Genomic DNA, 17,371 nt, shown 5'->3' with positions numbered 1-17,371 from the left:
AGCTTATCTAAAGTGATCACTCTCCTTACAATGTGTATGATAATCAAGTTGGGCCATTTCCAGCACAAATCCAGGTTTTCTCACCCTCCGCTCCCCCCCACAAAAACTCACTCACCTGCTGGTAATAGCCCATCCAAAGTGACCACTCTCTTTACAATGTGTATGATAATCAAGGTGGGCCATTTCCAGCACAAATCCAGGTTTTCTCACCCCCCCCCCTTTTTCAAAAACCACACACACAAACTCACTCTCCTGCTGGTGAATGGCCCACCTTGATTATCATACACATTGTAAAGAGAGTGGTCACCTTGGATGGGCTATTACCAGCAGGAGAGTGAGTTTGTGGGGGGTGGGGGGGGCGGAGGGTGAGAAAACCTGGATTTGTGCTGGAAATGGCCCAACTTGATTATCATACACATTGTAAGGAGAGTGATCACTTTAGATAAGCTATTACCAGCAGGAGAGTGGGGTGGGAGGAGGTATTGTTTCATGGTCTCTGGCATATAATGTCTTCTGCAGTTTCCACAGTATGCATCCGATGAAGTGAGCTGTAGCTCACGAAAGCTTATGCTCAAATAAATTGGTTAGTCTCTAAGGTGCCACAAGTACTCCTTTTCTTTTTACTGATTTTGTTGGGATCCACCTGCAGGGATCTGATTTCCAGCATCAGGGATTTGCAGATTAGGACTAGATTCAGTCTCAGCCCTGAGTATAGGGCAGACATAGCTGTATCACCTCCAGAACAGCACTGTGAAGGATCGTGATTCAGACATTCACACAATTCCTCCCCTGCTCCTCCCTCACTGTGACTGGGGGTGTATGACATTATTTCACCCCTTTTCAGGGTGCACTTGATCAGTTTGCTGGCTGTGTGGAGGAGGGAATGGAGCCATGGCTCTGTACTCCCGAGACCCTTCCTGCACACGTGTTTGTGGGTGGGAGTGTTAGGCATTCGATGACTGGGACTCAAGATTCCAGACCCATTCATGGTAAAGGGGACCCCTCAGGACTTGTGAGACTGCTGTGCATCACAGCAGCCTGAGTTACAGCAGGCGTTCAAAAACTCTGTGGGCACACAGTCTACAATGGTGTCACTCCCATTTGACTCCCTCCTACACCCGGAGCTCCAGTCCAGAATCCATAATGCAGCTGCATGGCTATAAGGAAGTACTTATTCCCTCATACTCACCTTAGGGCTAGAGTCAGTCTAGCCCTAAAAGTGCTATAAATACTAATGATTATAATTAAGCAAATAATGTACCTGTTGAGAGAATACAGTTAAAATTAAACCTTACTGGACTGAGATTAAACATAACTTTTAAATTAATTATATAAACAAGGAGGGCACATTTTCAAAAAATTGTAAATTGTAAATGGTGTAAATTTGCAAGTGTGATTAACTGCATGTTCAAAATCCCCATATTTTCACGCATAATAGCAGAGCATACAAATTGGGTAATTAGTTCTCTATGGTTATCTGATCTGTACCCACACTTATACATGCAAATTCTTGCAAGACCAAATTTTCAAATATAGTCACTGGGTTGATGCCCCTGGGAAACGTGGCCTTCAAATACTCATCTGTCATTGTGGAAAAACTTTTATGAATGAGGACTGGAGGGAGACAGCAAACTATTGATTGTCATGTTTGTCTGAATGAAATCAGTGCAATGCATTTTGAGTTAAATTCATATAATTGGACGGCCCTTGTTCTGGCTATCAGCAGAGGATTGAACTCCATCCTCCATGAATACACCAGATGTAAGCAAAAAAAGAGCACTACCATGTTTACTGACACCACAGTCATGTCAGACAACATATTGGCATTAAAGATGTCCAGTAAAATATGCAGGATCTGAAGTCATGCCAAGGGGCAATGCTGTTTTTCAAGTAAGCATTGATGGAAATGAAGAAAGCTGGTAAAACTGATTTTTCCCTTCTCCTGTTGCAGCAAGTATTTTAAATAAAGCCATGATTAAACAAACAGCAGTTCATCTAATCATGCCAGCTAATTACATCATGACAGTCACTTACAGTGAACCTTGTTTTAAGGGGAGAAGAGAGTGAGATGATGCAGCTGGAGAAAAAGCAGTTCAATACACAGTTCCTGTCTGGGTTTAAACTGAAGAAACACAGGTAAGCAACTCAGAAATGGATCCATTGACTCTCTGCCTCTGCCCCAAATGAGATCCTAAAGACCTCCTTCAGTAACCTGAGGGTAAGTGGGTACAGTACGTCATACAGACAGAGTCAACACAATCCCATCTTGTCTAAGAATGCTAAATCAGCCATTTAAAAAAACTGTCAGATATACCAATGAGGAATAATTAAAAACCACACGTGAATGTACCACCTTGCTAGTCTGCTGACAAAGGACCTGATTTGTATGCCTTAAAGCGGGGAAGGGGATTATCCAAGTGGGATTGGGCCCAACATTGATGACAAAGGAGATGCTGCTCACCAGATGAATGCTCTAAAGCCAACAGGGAGAATCATTTGCTTTTCTTCTTACAATCTGGGGAGCTCAGCACCTGTGTAGACAATACAAAATCATTGTTACGTTAACCATTGTTAAACTGCTAAATGGGCACTGCAAGCCCCATCTGTTTATTCAGTCATTTGCCTGAGGTGGGCTGGTTAGGAGGGAGTTGCTTTTTTGTTGTTGTTTAAATTTGAATGACATAGGTACTATGGGGAATCTGTAAACTTCTGGCTTTTGTACCAGTTAAATGTGTACAATGTGGATTTTAACTAATTTCATTGTAGTCTTTCCAAAGTGTTTGGAGACTAATTGACAGGCACATGGTTCACAAACTGAATAGCAAATAAATGAACCAGAACCTAACCAAAAAACTGAGCAAAATGATGGTTCTCCGATAAGTGAAAAATAATTAATATTGAGAGGGTTTTCGTGTGTGTGTTTGTGTATGTGTCTGTGTGTATATATATATATATATTTCTTCCTCTCATTCAAAAGTCTTAACTTCATGTTGTTTCTGTTTTTTAAAACTATATTTCTAAAATGCTTTATCCAGCTATAAGCCTCAACAGACTCTGCCTCAGGGTGTATGTATATGTATCTGTTCACTTGCATGCTGTTGCAGTAGTGTCTGAAAGCCCCAGTCATGGACCACAACCCTATATACTAGGTGCTACACAAACACAGAACAAAGAGACAGTCCCTGTCCCAAACAGCTTACAGTGTAAGTATCTGACAAGAGACAACAGATGGATACAGTAAGATAGATGTGGGGGAGGGGGGAGCACAAGGAAACAACGAGACATTATTGGACAGCATGATAGACAGTGGGCCCAGCATGTCAGCCGCCTAACCATTGTGAAGACAAAGTGGGTGAGGTAATATCTTTTACTGGACCAACTTCTTGAGATTGACAAGCTTTTGAGACACATAGAGCTCTTCTTCGGGTCTGGGAAACTTAGGCCTGTTCTATATTACAGAGTTAGGTCGACGCAAGGCACCTTACGTTGACCTAACTATGTAAGTGTCTACACTAAAATTTCGCTCCCACCTATGTAATTCATCCACTACACGACTTAACTCCACCTCCATGAGAGATGTAGAGTCAACAGTGAGGTAGTTAAGTCAATGCTGTCTCAGTGTAGACACTGTGTTGCCTACGTCGACTGTTCAATTGGTGCAAGCGCTCCTGATGAGGACGTGCACCGCTGACAAAAGGAGCAAAGTGTAGACACGTACAAGTGATGTAATTACTGCAGTGTCTGTATACCGACATAAATTTTGTTGACTTAATTTTGTGGTGTAGACATGCCCTTACCCAGAATGTCACAAGGTGGAACAGATTGTTCAGCATAAGTAGTTAACAAATATTTCAAGGGACCATTCAAGGTGAAGTGGCCCGTTAACATCCCTCCTATCATAGGGAGGAAATAAAGGGGGTGAGTGGGTGGGAAAGCAGCTGCGGGAGAGGGGTTGTAGATTGTTGTAATAGGCCATAAATCCAGTGTCTCTATTCAGTCCATGATTTTTAGCGTCTAGCAAAGTTATAAATTTAAGCTCCTAAGCTTGTCTTTTGCAAGTGTTTTGCAGGTTTCCTTTGAGGATCAGGTCTGATAGGTTAGATACAGAGTGATTGCTTTGTTAAAAGCGTTCACCCACAGGTGATCAGTCCTCATCCTCAAAGGAAACTTGCACAACACTTTCGAAAGATCAGCTTGGGAGCTTAAATTTATAATTTTGCCAGACACTAAAAATCATGGACTGAACAGAGGCATTGGATTTATGGCCTATTACAACAATCTATACACTACAGTCCCCCCCATCTGCTTTCCCACCCCCCTTCTTTCATCCTTATGACAGGTGAGTTCATGGGCCACTTCACTTTGAATGGTCCCTTGAAATATCTGTTAACTACTTATGCTAAGCAATCTGCTCCACCTTGCAAGTAGCTCTGACACTCAGGGCATGGCTACACTGGAAACTTCAAAGCACTGTCGCGGGAGCACTCCCATGGGAGCTCTCCCAGTGCTCCTGGTAATCCACCTCCACGAGGAGACTAGCTCCAAGCGCTGGGAGCGCGGCTGTTTACACAAGCGCTTTAAAGCGCTTTGACTCGCTGCACATGGGGTGATTTTCACCCCCCTGAGCCAGCAAGTTAGAGCGCTATAAAATGTAAGTGTAGCCAAGCCCTCAGAGTAGGGGAAGTCTACACTACAGCTGTGCCACTGTAGCACTATAATGGAGATGCTCTGTCTAAGCTAAGGCATAGTTAATCCACTTCTCCGACAGGAGGTAGGTATGTTGGTGGGAGAAGCTCTCTCGCCAACATAGCGCTGTCTACATGGGGGGTATAGCTATATTGCTTTGGGGTGTGGATTTTTCACACCCCTGAGTGACATAGTTATACCGATATAGGTCTGTATTGTAGACCAGACCTTTGTTTCCCAGAAGAAACCAGACCTTTGTTTCTGAAGAAGAGCTAAGTGTAAGCTCAAAAGCTTGTCTCTCTCACTAATCAAAGATATCACCACACTCACCTGTCTTTCTAATATCCTGGGACCAACACGGCTATACCACCACTGCATATACCCATTGTACAGTTTAATAATGTTGAACAAAAAGTTTCATGCACACATGCTCACCCATCACATTAGAGTTCACCATTCTGCTTGAATGGGAAGAGGAGCAGTGCACTTGACGAATGGGCCTCAGGTACGGAGGGCAAGAAGCTGTTGCTGAGCAAGATCCCTCTGGATGAACATTGTATAAACACCTAGATAGTTTCCCCCATGCTACTCTAATGTTGGTGAATGGAAAAGTGATTCTGAGATGAGTGACATACTTGGTAACAGTTGAAGAAAGTGGACTGTGCACTCGTTCATACAGACCTTAGAACCTCCAAGTATATTCTGTCAGTCACTAGGGGTTTGCTCTGACCACATAGAGTTGCCTTGGACAAATTATAAACATTTCCTCAGAAGACCGTGAGCCTGAAAACACTGAAAAACTTAACATAGCTCCCACAAGGAGGGTAATAGTGAAAGAAACAATTTACTGAGATGTATCTCCAAAACCAGGAACACCCAGAACTGAATGGTTTAGAGTAGGAATATCAACTAGCATGCTAGGGTGCTAACATGGGAAGGGAGTGGTCCTGGGGAACCTGCAATTGCTGCTGCTATCTTTGAGAACACTTCCACTTCAGGCAACCAAAGATTCCTGCTCCCTTCCCTGCTCTCAGCACAGCATCTGTCAGCATTTTGGGGGGAGGCAATGTCTTTTGTTCTGTGTTTGTACAGCTCCTAGCATAATGGGGTCTTGGTCCATGACTGGGGCACCTAGGCACTACGATAATCTTCTACTACTCAGCCTGCCTTGTCCGAGGCCCTCTTCCTCCCTGTTTTGGTGTTACCATCCCCATGCATTTGAAAATCACATCAGGTCCCCCTGAGGTTTTTTTTAAAAAAATAGGGTTCTTTTAATTTGCCTTCTGGGTTTTGAGCCTTTTAGGTTTCAGGTTTTCAAGCTTTTCTCTGCAACTATGAGGGCCAAAAATGTACCTTGTTTTTATGAAATCTGAGATTTCATGTAATCACATGACTCCAAGAGCCAGGACTTTAAGAAAAACACCATAAGAGTTGTGATAAAATCTTATGAGTTGGCAACACTGCGGAGTGTTTCTAGCTCCAATCCTGGTCTTTGTGGTGCTCCTCCATGCAGTCAGTGGCTCCCACTCAGTAGTAGGACTCTGGCCACCCAAAACCAGAATTAAAGTGAGAATGGAGAGGGAAAGCATTTCTCTAAGGCCTGGTGTACACTGGGCGTGGGGAGGGTGGGGGTGGGGGGGTGTCAATCTAAGTTACGCAACTTCAGCTATGTGAATAACGTAGCTGAAGTCAACGTACTTAGATCTACTTACCATGGTGTCTTCACTGCGGTAAGTCGACAGCTGGTGCTCTTCCGTCGACTCCGCCTTTGCCTCTCGCCCTGGTGGAACACCAGAGTTGATGGGAGAGCTCTCGGTGGTCGATTTACCGTTGGATCGATTGCTGCCCGTCGATCCAGCGGGTAATGTAGACAAGCCCTAACACATAGACAATATCCTAGTATGGTCTCAGGCTTGGTCTACACGAGAGAGTTAGGTCGACATAAGGCAGTGTATGTTGACCTGACCTATGTCAATATGGCATAGTGTCTATGCTACAGCCTTGTTCCCGCTGATGTAAGTGCTCCTACTACACCGACATAACTCCATCTCCGTGAGACGCGTAGGGCTTATGTCGGTATAGTTAGGGTGGCGCAGTGTCTGTGTAGATACTGTCTTCCCTACATTGGCTGCTGGCTGTCTTGTCAATTTCATGGCTCTGCTGGATCCGTGAAATTGACAAGAAAGCCAGCTCTGGGCTCCCCAGCGGGGTTGCTGCCTGGTCTCTGCTCCAAGCAGGGCTGCCGTCTGGGTTCCCCACTGGGAGCCCTACTGTCCCCCTCCCGCCCCCCAGGTCCCGGCTCCTCGCCGGGAGCACAGCAGCCGGCTGGACTCCAGGTGTGGATCTCCCTGCTGGAGGCAAGATGCCCTGGGCAGCTTCCCCCCATTCCCAGCTGAGAGTGGGCGGAGCAAGAAGCCTGGGGTGCAGCTGGGCTCCGGGCAGAGAGCTGTATGGAGCTTAGAGCCCTGGCCCCCACTGAGAGATCCCCACACTGCTCCTGCTCAGGACGCACACCACCAACAGAAGGAGGGTAGCGTGGACATCAGCCACCACAGTAACTGCCTTGCATGACTGGGCCCAACCAGGTTGTGGCTTAGGCACTACTGCAATATAAATGTTAGTTAAATAATAAATAATAATAATTAATTAATAACACTGCCAGGTGGTTAGGGATGCTTTTCCCCACATACCGTCAATGTCCCCAGTTTCTGCCATCAACCAAGAAGTACAGGTAGGGATAGAGAGAGACAGCAAACATAAAAAGAAATCATTTTTTCCAAAAATGAAGAATAATCTTCCCCCAATTGCTAACCTGTGTGAGTTCCCCAGTTACAGCGTGGGTGCAGTGTATGGCATTCCTTAAAATGTTTACTGCAACTGCAACTACTGATCTCGCATGGCTTGGAATTAAATTCCTCCATTTCCTCAAATTATGCCCCTGTAAAAATCCCTATGGTGTAGCAAATCCTTGCTTGATGATATATGTTGTACCCATTTTGGAGGCCCTGTGCAAGAAATTTCAGTTTAAAACACAATATCCAAATACTTTGTAGATGGAAAAGGAATCAACCATTTCCATCTCTAGTCCCATTCTATGTTCTCTGATCCCATTGCATCAGAGGATTGCTATTCCACTTAATGTAAAAGGATTAAATTTTAAAGATTAACTGTTTTGCTGGAATATTCTCAGTCTAAAGCATTTAAAGGAACTACCTGACAGAACATGTTAGATTATAATAGTTTTTTGCATCTCTATAATTCCTTCCATACAAGGATTCAAAATGCTTTAAAACGTGAATGAATTAAACCACACAATGCCCCAGTAAAGCTGTTTTGATGTTATCATTGATGGGAGAACTGAAGCAAAGATGATGAAGTAACTCACGCAACATCAGGAACTAAGTTAGTCTATGACAGGACCAGAAGCAGAATTTAGATCTCCAGCTTTAACCACTAGACCATACTCCCTCTTATTGACATAGTCAACCATTTATTTTTCTTTTAGGAATGGGCCGTAATTTCCTATGCCAAGGGTTCATTTCCCAAATTATTGAGTGGGTTCCTAAAAGTTTTTATGGTTTAATACTGGGTGACCTTTTTTCTAATATGAGCGTTCTGCAGCAGTCAGACTTTTCCTGTATTGCAGCCCCACCCCATAATCAGCTTCTGAGGGTATGTCTACACTACCCGCCAGATTGGTGGGCAGAGATCGATCCAGCAGGGGTCTAGACGCAATAACTCGACCCCCGAGCGCTCGCCTGTCGACTCCTGTACTCCACCGCCGCGAGAGGTGCAGGCGGAGTCGACGGGGGAGCGGCAGCAGTTGACTCACCGCGGTAAAGATACCATGGTAAATTGATCTAAGTATGTGGACTTCAGCTACGATATTCACATAGCTGAAACTGCGTAACTTAGATCGGTGTGTGTGTCTCCTCCCCACCCCCAGTGTAGACCAGGGCTGGGAGAGTGCAAAAGTGTGCTGCAGCTGCACTCTCTCTCGATCCTAAAATCATTACCTGTACCTTTTCTCCTTGCTGGAGAAACTGACTGTTTAGATTTGTCCAGGTCTCCAAGTTCTGTGGCAGTACACAATGTAGAGCTGGTTGGGGCAATCTTCTGTTAGAATTATTTTCCAAAGGAAAAATCACTTTCTGACTAATCAAAATTTTCCACAAAAAAATTTCAATTTTGCTAGACAATTTAGATTTTCCATTGGAAAATCATTCTCACCTCTGAGGCCATCTGGCTCTGGGCAGCTTGTCAGGGGTTTTAGGTCTTTCAGGGTCCTGGCTCCTTGGCAGCCTAAAAACCTTAGCTCCCAAGCTGTCTGGCTTCCCAATAAAGCAGGATCCTGGAACTCTGAGCAGCTTGGGGAACCTCAGAAGTGTTTAGAGAAATACAAAATGAAATGCCCTTTTGATTTTTTTCTAAAAAAAATATTTGGAATTCCTGTTCCTGGGAAAATTTAATTTTTCATTCCATTTTGGAATGGAAGTTTTTTGAAATTTCAGAATTTTCCATGGAATGGGAATTCCAGTTTCTGACCAGCTGTACTACAGTAGAACCTCAGAGTTACGAACACCTAGGGAATAGAGGTTGTTCGTAACTCTGAAATGTTCTTAACTCTGAACAAAACATTATGGTTGTTCTTTCAAAAATTTACAGCTGAACATTGACTTAATACAGCTTTGACACTTTGCTATGCAGAAGAAAAATTCTACTTTTAACCATTGTAATTTAAATGAAACAAGCACAGAAACAGTTTCCTTACCTTGTGAAATATTTCTTTTAAACTTTCCCTTTATTTTGTAGAAGCTTACATTTAACACAGTACTGTACTGTATTTGATTTTCTTTTTCTTTTTTGGTCTCTGCTGCTGCCTGATTGTGTACTTCCAGTTCCAAATGAGGTGTCTGGTTGACTGGTCAGTTCGTAATTCTGGTGTTTGTCGTTCTGAGGTTCTACTGTATAATTCTTATTCAATGGGCCATAAAATAGGGCTCTTCCTTCTGTAAATGCTAACCTTCAGAAAAAGGGAGACTTTTTATGCTATCTTTTTATGCTAGCATAACTATGTTACTCAGGGTTATGGAACGTCCACACCCCTGAACGATGTAGTTTTACTGACTTAACCCCTGGCATAGTCAGCGCTATGTTGAAGGTAGGGCTTCTCCTATCAACATAGCTACCACATCTTGTGGAGGTAGAGTAGACCTAGGGGGGAAAATGGGGGGGGTGAGGGAAGGAGGTTTGAAATCTGTGAAAAAACCCATAGAATTATTTTTCCTCCTTTTTGTTGTTGTTGAAACTGTGACTGATTGGAAAATGTTCCAAACAGCTCTACTCTGTTCAAGTTGAGCATGTGCATAAGTGTTTGCAGAATCAAGACCGGTTTCAGAGTAGCAGCCGTGTTAGTCTGTATTCGCAACCAGACCACACCACACGATCCATCGTCTACAGCCAAGCTCTACGATACAACCGCATTTGCTCCAACCCCTCAGACAAAGACAAACACCTACAAGATCTCTATCAAGCATTCTTATAACTACAATACCCACCTGCTGAAGTGAAGAAACAAATTGACAGAGCCAGAAGAGTACCCAGAAGTCACCTACTACAGGACAGGCCCAACAAAGAAAATAACAGAACGCCACTAGCCATCACCTTCAGCCCCCAACTAAAACCTCTCCAACGCATTATCAAGGATCTACAACCTATCCTGAAGGACAACCCATCACTCTCACAGATCTTGGAAGACAAGCTAGTCCTTGCCTTCAGACAGCCCCCCAACCTGAAGCAAATACTCACCAGCAACCACACACCACACAACAGAACCACTAACCCAGGAACTTATCCTTGCAACAAAGCCCGTTGCCAACTGTGTCCACATATCTATTCAGGGGATACCATCATAGGGCCTAATCACATCAGCCACACTATCAGAGGCTTGTTCACCTGCACATCTACCAATGTGATATATGCCATCATGTGCCAGCAATGCCCCTCTGCCATGTACATTGGTCAAACTGGACAGTCTCTATGTAAAAGAATAAATGGACACAAATCAGATGTCAAGAATTATAACATTCATAAACCAGTCAGAGAACACTTCAATCTCTCTGGTCACTCGATTTCTGACCTAAAAGTGACTGTTCTTCAACAAAAAAACTTCAGAAACAGTCTCCAATGAGAGACTGCTGAATTGGAATTAATTTGCAAATTGGATACAATTAACTTAGGCTTGAATAGAGACTGGGAGTGGTTGAGTCATTATACAAAGTAAAACTATTTCCCCTTGTCTATTCCTCCCCCCCCCCCCCCCCCCCACACACACACACAACTGTTCCTCAGACATTCTTGTTAACTCCTGGAAATGTGCTGGAAATGGCCCACCTTGATTATCACTTCAAAAGGTTTTCTCTCTCCCCACCCCACTCTCCTGCTGGTAATAGCTCATCTTAAGTTATCATACACATCGTAAGGAGAGTGATCAACACCCATTTTTTCATGGTCTGTGTGTATATAAATCTCCTCCCTGTATTTTCCACTTTATGCATCCGACGAAGTGAGCTGTAGCTCACGAAAGCTTATACTCAGATAAATTGGTTAGTCTCTAAGGTGCCACAAGTACTCCTTTTCTTTTTGAGAATCAAGACCATAAATCTTATTTTACTAAAGAGTCTCTTCTCCCCTGGAAGCACATCTGAGTGTATTCGTGACAGAGATGTGCATTCTAGGGCCCTGCTTTGGCAAAGACTTAATGTGCTTCACTTTGGGCAGTCCCACTTTGATAGTGCTACTCCCAATGCATACAGTTAGGCACATGGGTTAGGTCTTTGCCTGTTTGGGGCCTAGGTGGCACTTAAATTCTCACAGATTATTTCCTGGAACTTGGGACTTTTGCCCCACAAGGCATGCTGGGGCTCCTATGGGTTTGAAAATATTTACTGGAACTCTGCTCCAGATAGCTCTGACTGAATTTAAGCCCTGGCTCTCGGGTTGGGTATTTGAGTTCCATGTGGGGGTCCTCCCCCAACTCCTTGCAGGATCCTGGCCAGTGCTTAATTTGTAATGGAAGAGGTGCTCAAGCAATTGTTTTATTTTCATAACTGAGGCGATAAGCCCTGAGGTTGCTGCGGCCAACCCTAGAAGTGCCAGCAGGGCTCAGCCAGGCAACCCTGCCAAACAATTAAGCCCCACTCAGGCCCTCTAAGGGAAAATGAGACCCAGGAAAAGGAAAGGAAAACCCCAGGGGAGAAGGGTTAAAGAAGAAAATGTCCATGTTGGCATAGGTGCTGGAAGTAGGGGCGCTGGAACTAGGGGTGCTGCAGGGTTCACAGCTGGCTCTCGGCGCCGCCACTGTACAAACGGAACGAAGCCATTCCCGGGGACGGGTCCATGCCACAGCCCCTGCGCCCGCTCCCCGGGGGAGGCTATAACCCCGCTCTGAAAGCCCATCCGGGCAGAGGCCCAAGGCGGCTGCGGAGTGCGCGTGGGCGCCGGCGGGCGGGGAGCAGACAGCGCCGGCCCGGCCCAGGAGTTTCGCTTCAGCCCCCGCTTGGGCTGGAAACAGCTGCACACGCAACCCGAGCCGCCGAGCCGAGCCGCTCCCGGCCCGCCTCCGCTGGGCGCAGCCTGCGAAGCCGGGAGAGGAGAAGGGGCAGAGCCCAGCACCGGGGGATGGTGCGCGGTCAGGCAGAGGGCGGGGCCGGGACGCGCGGCAGAGACGGGGGAAGCACGTGGGGGAGGAGCCCGCAGGAGGCGGGCGGAGCTGCTGGAGCGGGGGCAGCCCGCCCAGCCGGGGAGCGGGGATGGGCGCTTGAAAGGGGAGTCTGTGGGCGAAGGAGGGAGAGCGGGACAAGTGGCTGGGCTGAGCGTGCCCCGCTGGCGCAGGCTTCCCGGCAGGGACCTTTGGGGCGAGGCTCAGCCCGGCGGGAGAGCGCCCAGCATGGAGCCCGTTACCAAGTGGAGCCCAAAGCAAGTCGTGGACTGGACCAAAGGTAAGAGGGCGACTCAGCCGGGCTCGTCCCGCTCAGGAGAGCCGCCGGGGCTCGCAGCCAGGGGTCCCCCGCGCGCCCCCTGTGGTGGGCACAAACTTTCTGGGTCAGGGAACAGCTGCCTGGAGGGGACTCGCCGTGTCCCGCCACCCCCCTGTTTCTGCCGGGGACGTGGGGCGCTGCCGAACAAGCTCCCACTCTTCCCCTTCCACGCGCTTTGCGAAGCTCAGCCGCCTGCTGACTCCCCAGCTCTGTGCCGTCCCCTTCCCGGGACTCGCCGCAAGCGAACACCGCGCCTCCGGACATGTTGTTTTGCGGCTTGCGGGGGGAGCCGCGGCTGTGGAGTTCATGTTAGTAGTTCTCGCCGCCTCCTGCTTTTGTATATACAAGTGCTCGTGCTGCACAGCTCTGGCCTCCTGCTGGTCTCTGTGCAACGCGCCCGTTGTTGGTGCTTGGCCATCAGGGGCGTACCGTGACTCTCGTGTGATCCTTTTGAAGATCCCTGAAATGCTCATTAAATGACACACTCTGGAATCGTAGGGCTCCTGAATGCCTGGCTAAATAGCAGCAGTCCTGCTTTGAGCCATTCAGCTCCCCAAGGGAGGAGAGGAGCTGATAAAATGTCCCAACGTTACAACTTGAAGGATGTATTTGATGTTGATTCCAAGTCAGTCAGTCTCCTGGGCAGGAAAAGTTATTTTCCATGAGCGCGTGTAAGCTTGGCATTACTTGTTTAGGATTTCCAGAATCCTGCTGGAAACCTGGCAGTTTGCCGGGAGATTTCCCATCCACTTAGGTGACTTTGGTCTCCTAGCTCCATAGTTCAGAAACCAGCAAAGTTATAGTATTACCTTTTGGAGAGGAGTACATTTTTGACCTGGATAACTTTGCTTTGGGTTGGGATTGAGAGCTCCATGGTACTTCGTGTGGGTTCTTCTTTAATTGAATTCTGTCCAATGCTCAGTCCCTTTGTCCATTTAACTTGTGGTCATATTGCCCAGTCTATTTGCATAATCAGTAATGCAATTATTATCAAAGAATATTACAAGTATTATGTGACTCATTCTGCAAAGTTCTAAACAAAGCCAATTACTCTCAAAAAAGGCATGCCATTTGTATAACTTTGCTGGAAAACTGCAACCAGCTCTAGTAAGCAAGAATTATTAACCCCATTTTACAGATGGAGAAACTAACGGAGTTAGTGTTAGAGCTGGGATTGAAACGCTGAGCTCCAGATTCTGTGACTATAGCACCCATCTGTCATTTATCCACCAAAGTTTCCCACCCCATTTTGAGGCTTCATCAGCGTGTTGACATAGCTGTGGGAAGCTTCAGTGTAGCTGTTGCATTTGAAAAGAGTGCAGAGCATCTTCAAAGCTGAACAAATGGGCAAGTTTTTTTTTCTGGAGGATGGGGAGGCAGGCACCTGGAGAGGTCAGGGCTGTTCGGTTGCATTATGTGTTTGCAGATGCAAGATGCCATAACTTTGTGATCACTCTGGATTTTTATGTGTGATCGTCTCTAACCTCCTGGCAACACTGTTTTGGAAAGGCAGCTTTAGAGTATTAATATCTGTTTTTTTTTTTTTTTAGTAGTCGAATCCTGGCAGCTCTAGTTTGACTTACTTTATGATCCATTTATTAAAGACAGAAATTTTGTCACACCATAGAGTATTTTACGAGCTGCTGTTGTACATTGCAATATGCTACACAGAGAGGAAAAGGATTAAGAATTGGGTGAGAGCTTCATTTCCTGCATCCTATCATTTGCATCTTTTTGAGAGTTTATACATTTTATTACAGGGTTCACTTGGATATAGTAAGATGGATCAAAATGTTCTGTTGGCATCATGCTGACTTGAAGCTATGATTACTGTCCCTATGAAGAGAAAGTTTCCCATTGATCAGAAGCCCTCACTTAAGCATCTTAATGCTGAATGAGCTGCATAGCTGTGGTCAGTTCTTGGCAACTTTGTCTGAAGAGCAGGCAGATTTGGAAGCCATGCTACTGTTTTGTTATTGGATGACATGGGTAATTTCAGCATTTGTAAGTCTGAACTCATGTAAGAATGCTACAGCACTTACGATGACAGGGCATGCAAGCAGCCTCTATGAAAGAGAATGCTGTAGAAATGTGATGTAATGCATAACTTCACAACACAAATAACTTCCATAGAAAGATCTGTTTCTTTCAGTGGTGTTGATTTAAAAGGAAATATATCTTGCTTTGTCACATGGAATATTTACCTAACACATTCTTTCCTCTTACTAGTCTGTCTCTCCTGCATTTTATCTTAGCATTCAAATTTATTGCCTTACTTGATAAAAGGATAAATCTGCTAATCATTTGAAAAGGTTTTATTGTATGCCTTTCGTAAACTTGGTTTGTTTTCTTGCATAATTTATTTTAGCTTGTCTATTCCTTTTAACAGGTCACTCTTTACTTGGGCTCTCAATTAGTATGACACAGAATAATCAAGGCCTGGTTGCAGTTTAATCATCTGATTGACACTAAGACACGTGTGCTTTGAAACGAAGAGGCTCATAGGAGTGAATAAATTAAAGACTCTGTCGTTGATTTCCAATTTCACAGTGTGAATTTGACCTCCTTAGCTTCACAACAGAAATCTCCTTCTGGTACCACTCCATGCATGACAATTTTGTAATAAGGAAATAGGCAGGGAAAAAGTGTTTCTTTATGGGTACACGTTAACTTCTGTCATTGCATCTGAATGTCAGAATTGTAACTTAAAAGCCTGTAAATAACTGGGTAATAGCCATGTTGGCACAATGTTTCATGTTTAATTTTTAATCCAGAATAAGTCTGCCTTTCAGCCCACCACTGTCAGATTTTATTTCTGACCAAAGATCAATATTTTAAGTTTTATCCTGTGACTACTATAGCTAAAAAAGCCTAGTTTTCTAGGACTGTTTTCTAATTACAGCATGCACACAAAAGAATCCTCCAACCCTATAACTAGGTTTGGAAGGATTAGATTTTTATCAGTAAATGTCAGTAAACATCAACTTCGCTGTACACTCAAACTGATGAAAAATATTTCTGTCAATCAAAATGTATAGATAAGCAACATTTTTCTTACTTTGCCTGAGAACTTATTAGCATTTGATTTAAGTATACTTTATATATTTTGACATGTGATGTTGACAGTTTGTGTGTTAATGGTTATAAAGGTTAAACATTTTGAATCACCGTGTCTGTTCTCATTAAATAATTGTCTGACTTGCCAAAACTTTCACAGTTGTGGGAAATTAAAATTAATAAAAATAAAAGATGCTTACAAACAAACAGCAATGATACCCGTCGAAACTATAAACGGAATACCCTGTAGCATTTGTTTGAGTATATGTGTGCCCTGAGCAATAGCTAAGATAATCTTCAGCATAGCTGAACAGACCATGCTTTCTGAGGGGAGAAACTTCCTGTGTGTTGGTGCTCTGTTCTACCTGTACTCAGAACTGTGATGGCATTGAGATGAATCCTGACAAAATGGTATAAATAGATGCAATGGGGGATGACAGTTCTGAGTGGAGGATTCAGGTTTGCAGATACTGGTGCATTCCTGTTAGACACTTTTTAGAAAATGTGGGGAATAACCATTTGGATCTGGCTAACCCATTTGGAAGCTCAACAGGAGGTTGTAAAAGAGGTTTTCTTTACTACTAAAGCCTCATCAGCTTCTAATTCTTCTAGAGCAGAACTTCTGGAGTTCCTTTCTCCTTTTAAAAGAAATTCAACAAAACAACCAAACAAAGCTTTTAGTAGAAGTATCAGTAGAGGCACTTAGTTTAAGCAAATTTGACTTTCTTTTTTTGGGGGGGCAGGAAGCGTGGCTAGCGTATGTTTTCTGGCTTTTGTACTTGGATTTATTGACAAGCTAACTGTTGGCCTAAGAGATAATCATATAGAAGCTTATATTACAGGGTTTAAATTTAATTTGAATATGGGCTTTAGGCATACACAGTTTTTGTGTAGGGCCTTGTTGTTGGTCATCAAAGTCTAACAACTGATATAGACTAGTTACTGTCACTTGCTGCCTCTTGTTGATTCAGACTAGTACTCCATGATTTTCCTGGACAAGTGTATTAATATAAATACGTTTTTGTGATTAAAGTGGGCTGAATTGACATTACTGGACACTGCATGCAGTAAAAGCAGAACCATGCTAGCTAGCTAAACTTGTTTGGAAATAACGTTTGATACATGTCTTTGTCATGGCTTCATTGTTCAATGTGCACAGAATTTTTCTCTGAGCTGTGCTCCAGACTACCGTCTGACAAGTCTATAGTGATGTTTCTGAGTAACGAGAAACGAAAGGTGTAACGAGAGGTGAAAACCATGTTACTTTTGTGTTTTCTTATAGTGTCTGAAAACTGTTTGGAGCATGCTTACTGGCCCCAGTGAGAACAGTGCTTCGGACTGCTTTCTTCTGCTTACAGGAAAAAGTCCAGAGTGGCTGGCAAGCTTTTCTGCACTGACCCACAAATTTACCTCAACCCCATTCTGGGGCCCACCTTTAGCAGTGAGAGCATACTTCATTGTCTAGGTCACTAGGCCTTTTGAATCACTATAGAGACCGCTAGGAAGAGTCATGCCAGTTGTCGTGTGGTCACCTGTTTACTGGAAACTGACTGACTGTACTGAGGTCAACAACCTATCTTACATATGAT

At 44.5% G+C, this 17,371-nt stretch overlaps 1 protein-coding gene across 1 annotated transcript in view; it reads left to right on the top strand.

The window, feature by feature from the left end:
* Positions 1–12,505: 12,505 nt before the first annotated feature.
* CNKSR3 (CNKSR family member 3) overlaps positions 12,506–17,371 on the top strand; it is a 99,446-nt gene continuing 94,580 nt past the window's right edge. Inside the window, exon 1 of the mRNA XM_077813223.1 lies at positions 12,506–12,686. Coding sequence (XP_077669349.1) covers positions 12,635–12,686 — 52 coding nt within the window. The 5' untranslated portion in view covers positions 12,506–12,634. The remainder of the gene's footprint in view (positions 12,687–17,371) is intronic.

Source organism: Eretmochelys imbricata, chromosome 3, assembly GCF_965152235.1.
Source record: "Eretmochelys imbricata isolate rEreImb1 chromosome 3, rEreImb1.hap1, whole genome shotgun sequence".
Classification (NCBI taxonomy): domain Eukaryota; kingdom Metazoa; phylum Chordata; order Testudines; family Cheloniidae; genus Eretmochelys; species Eretmochelys imbricata.
Note: the sequence above shows the minus strand (reverse complement) of the source record. Positions and strands in the feature narration are given on the sequence as shown.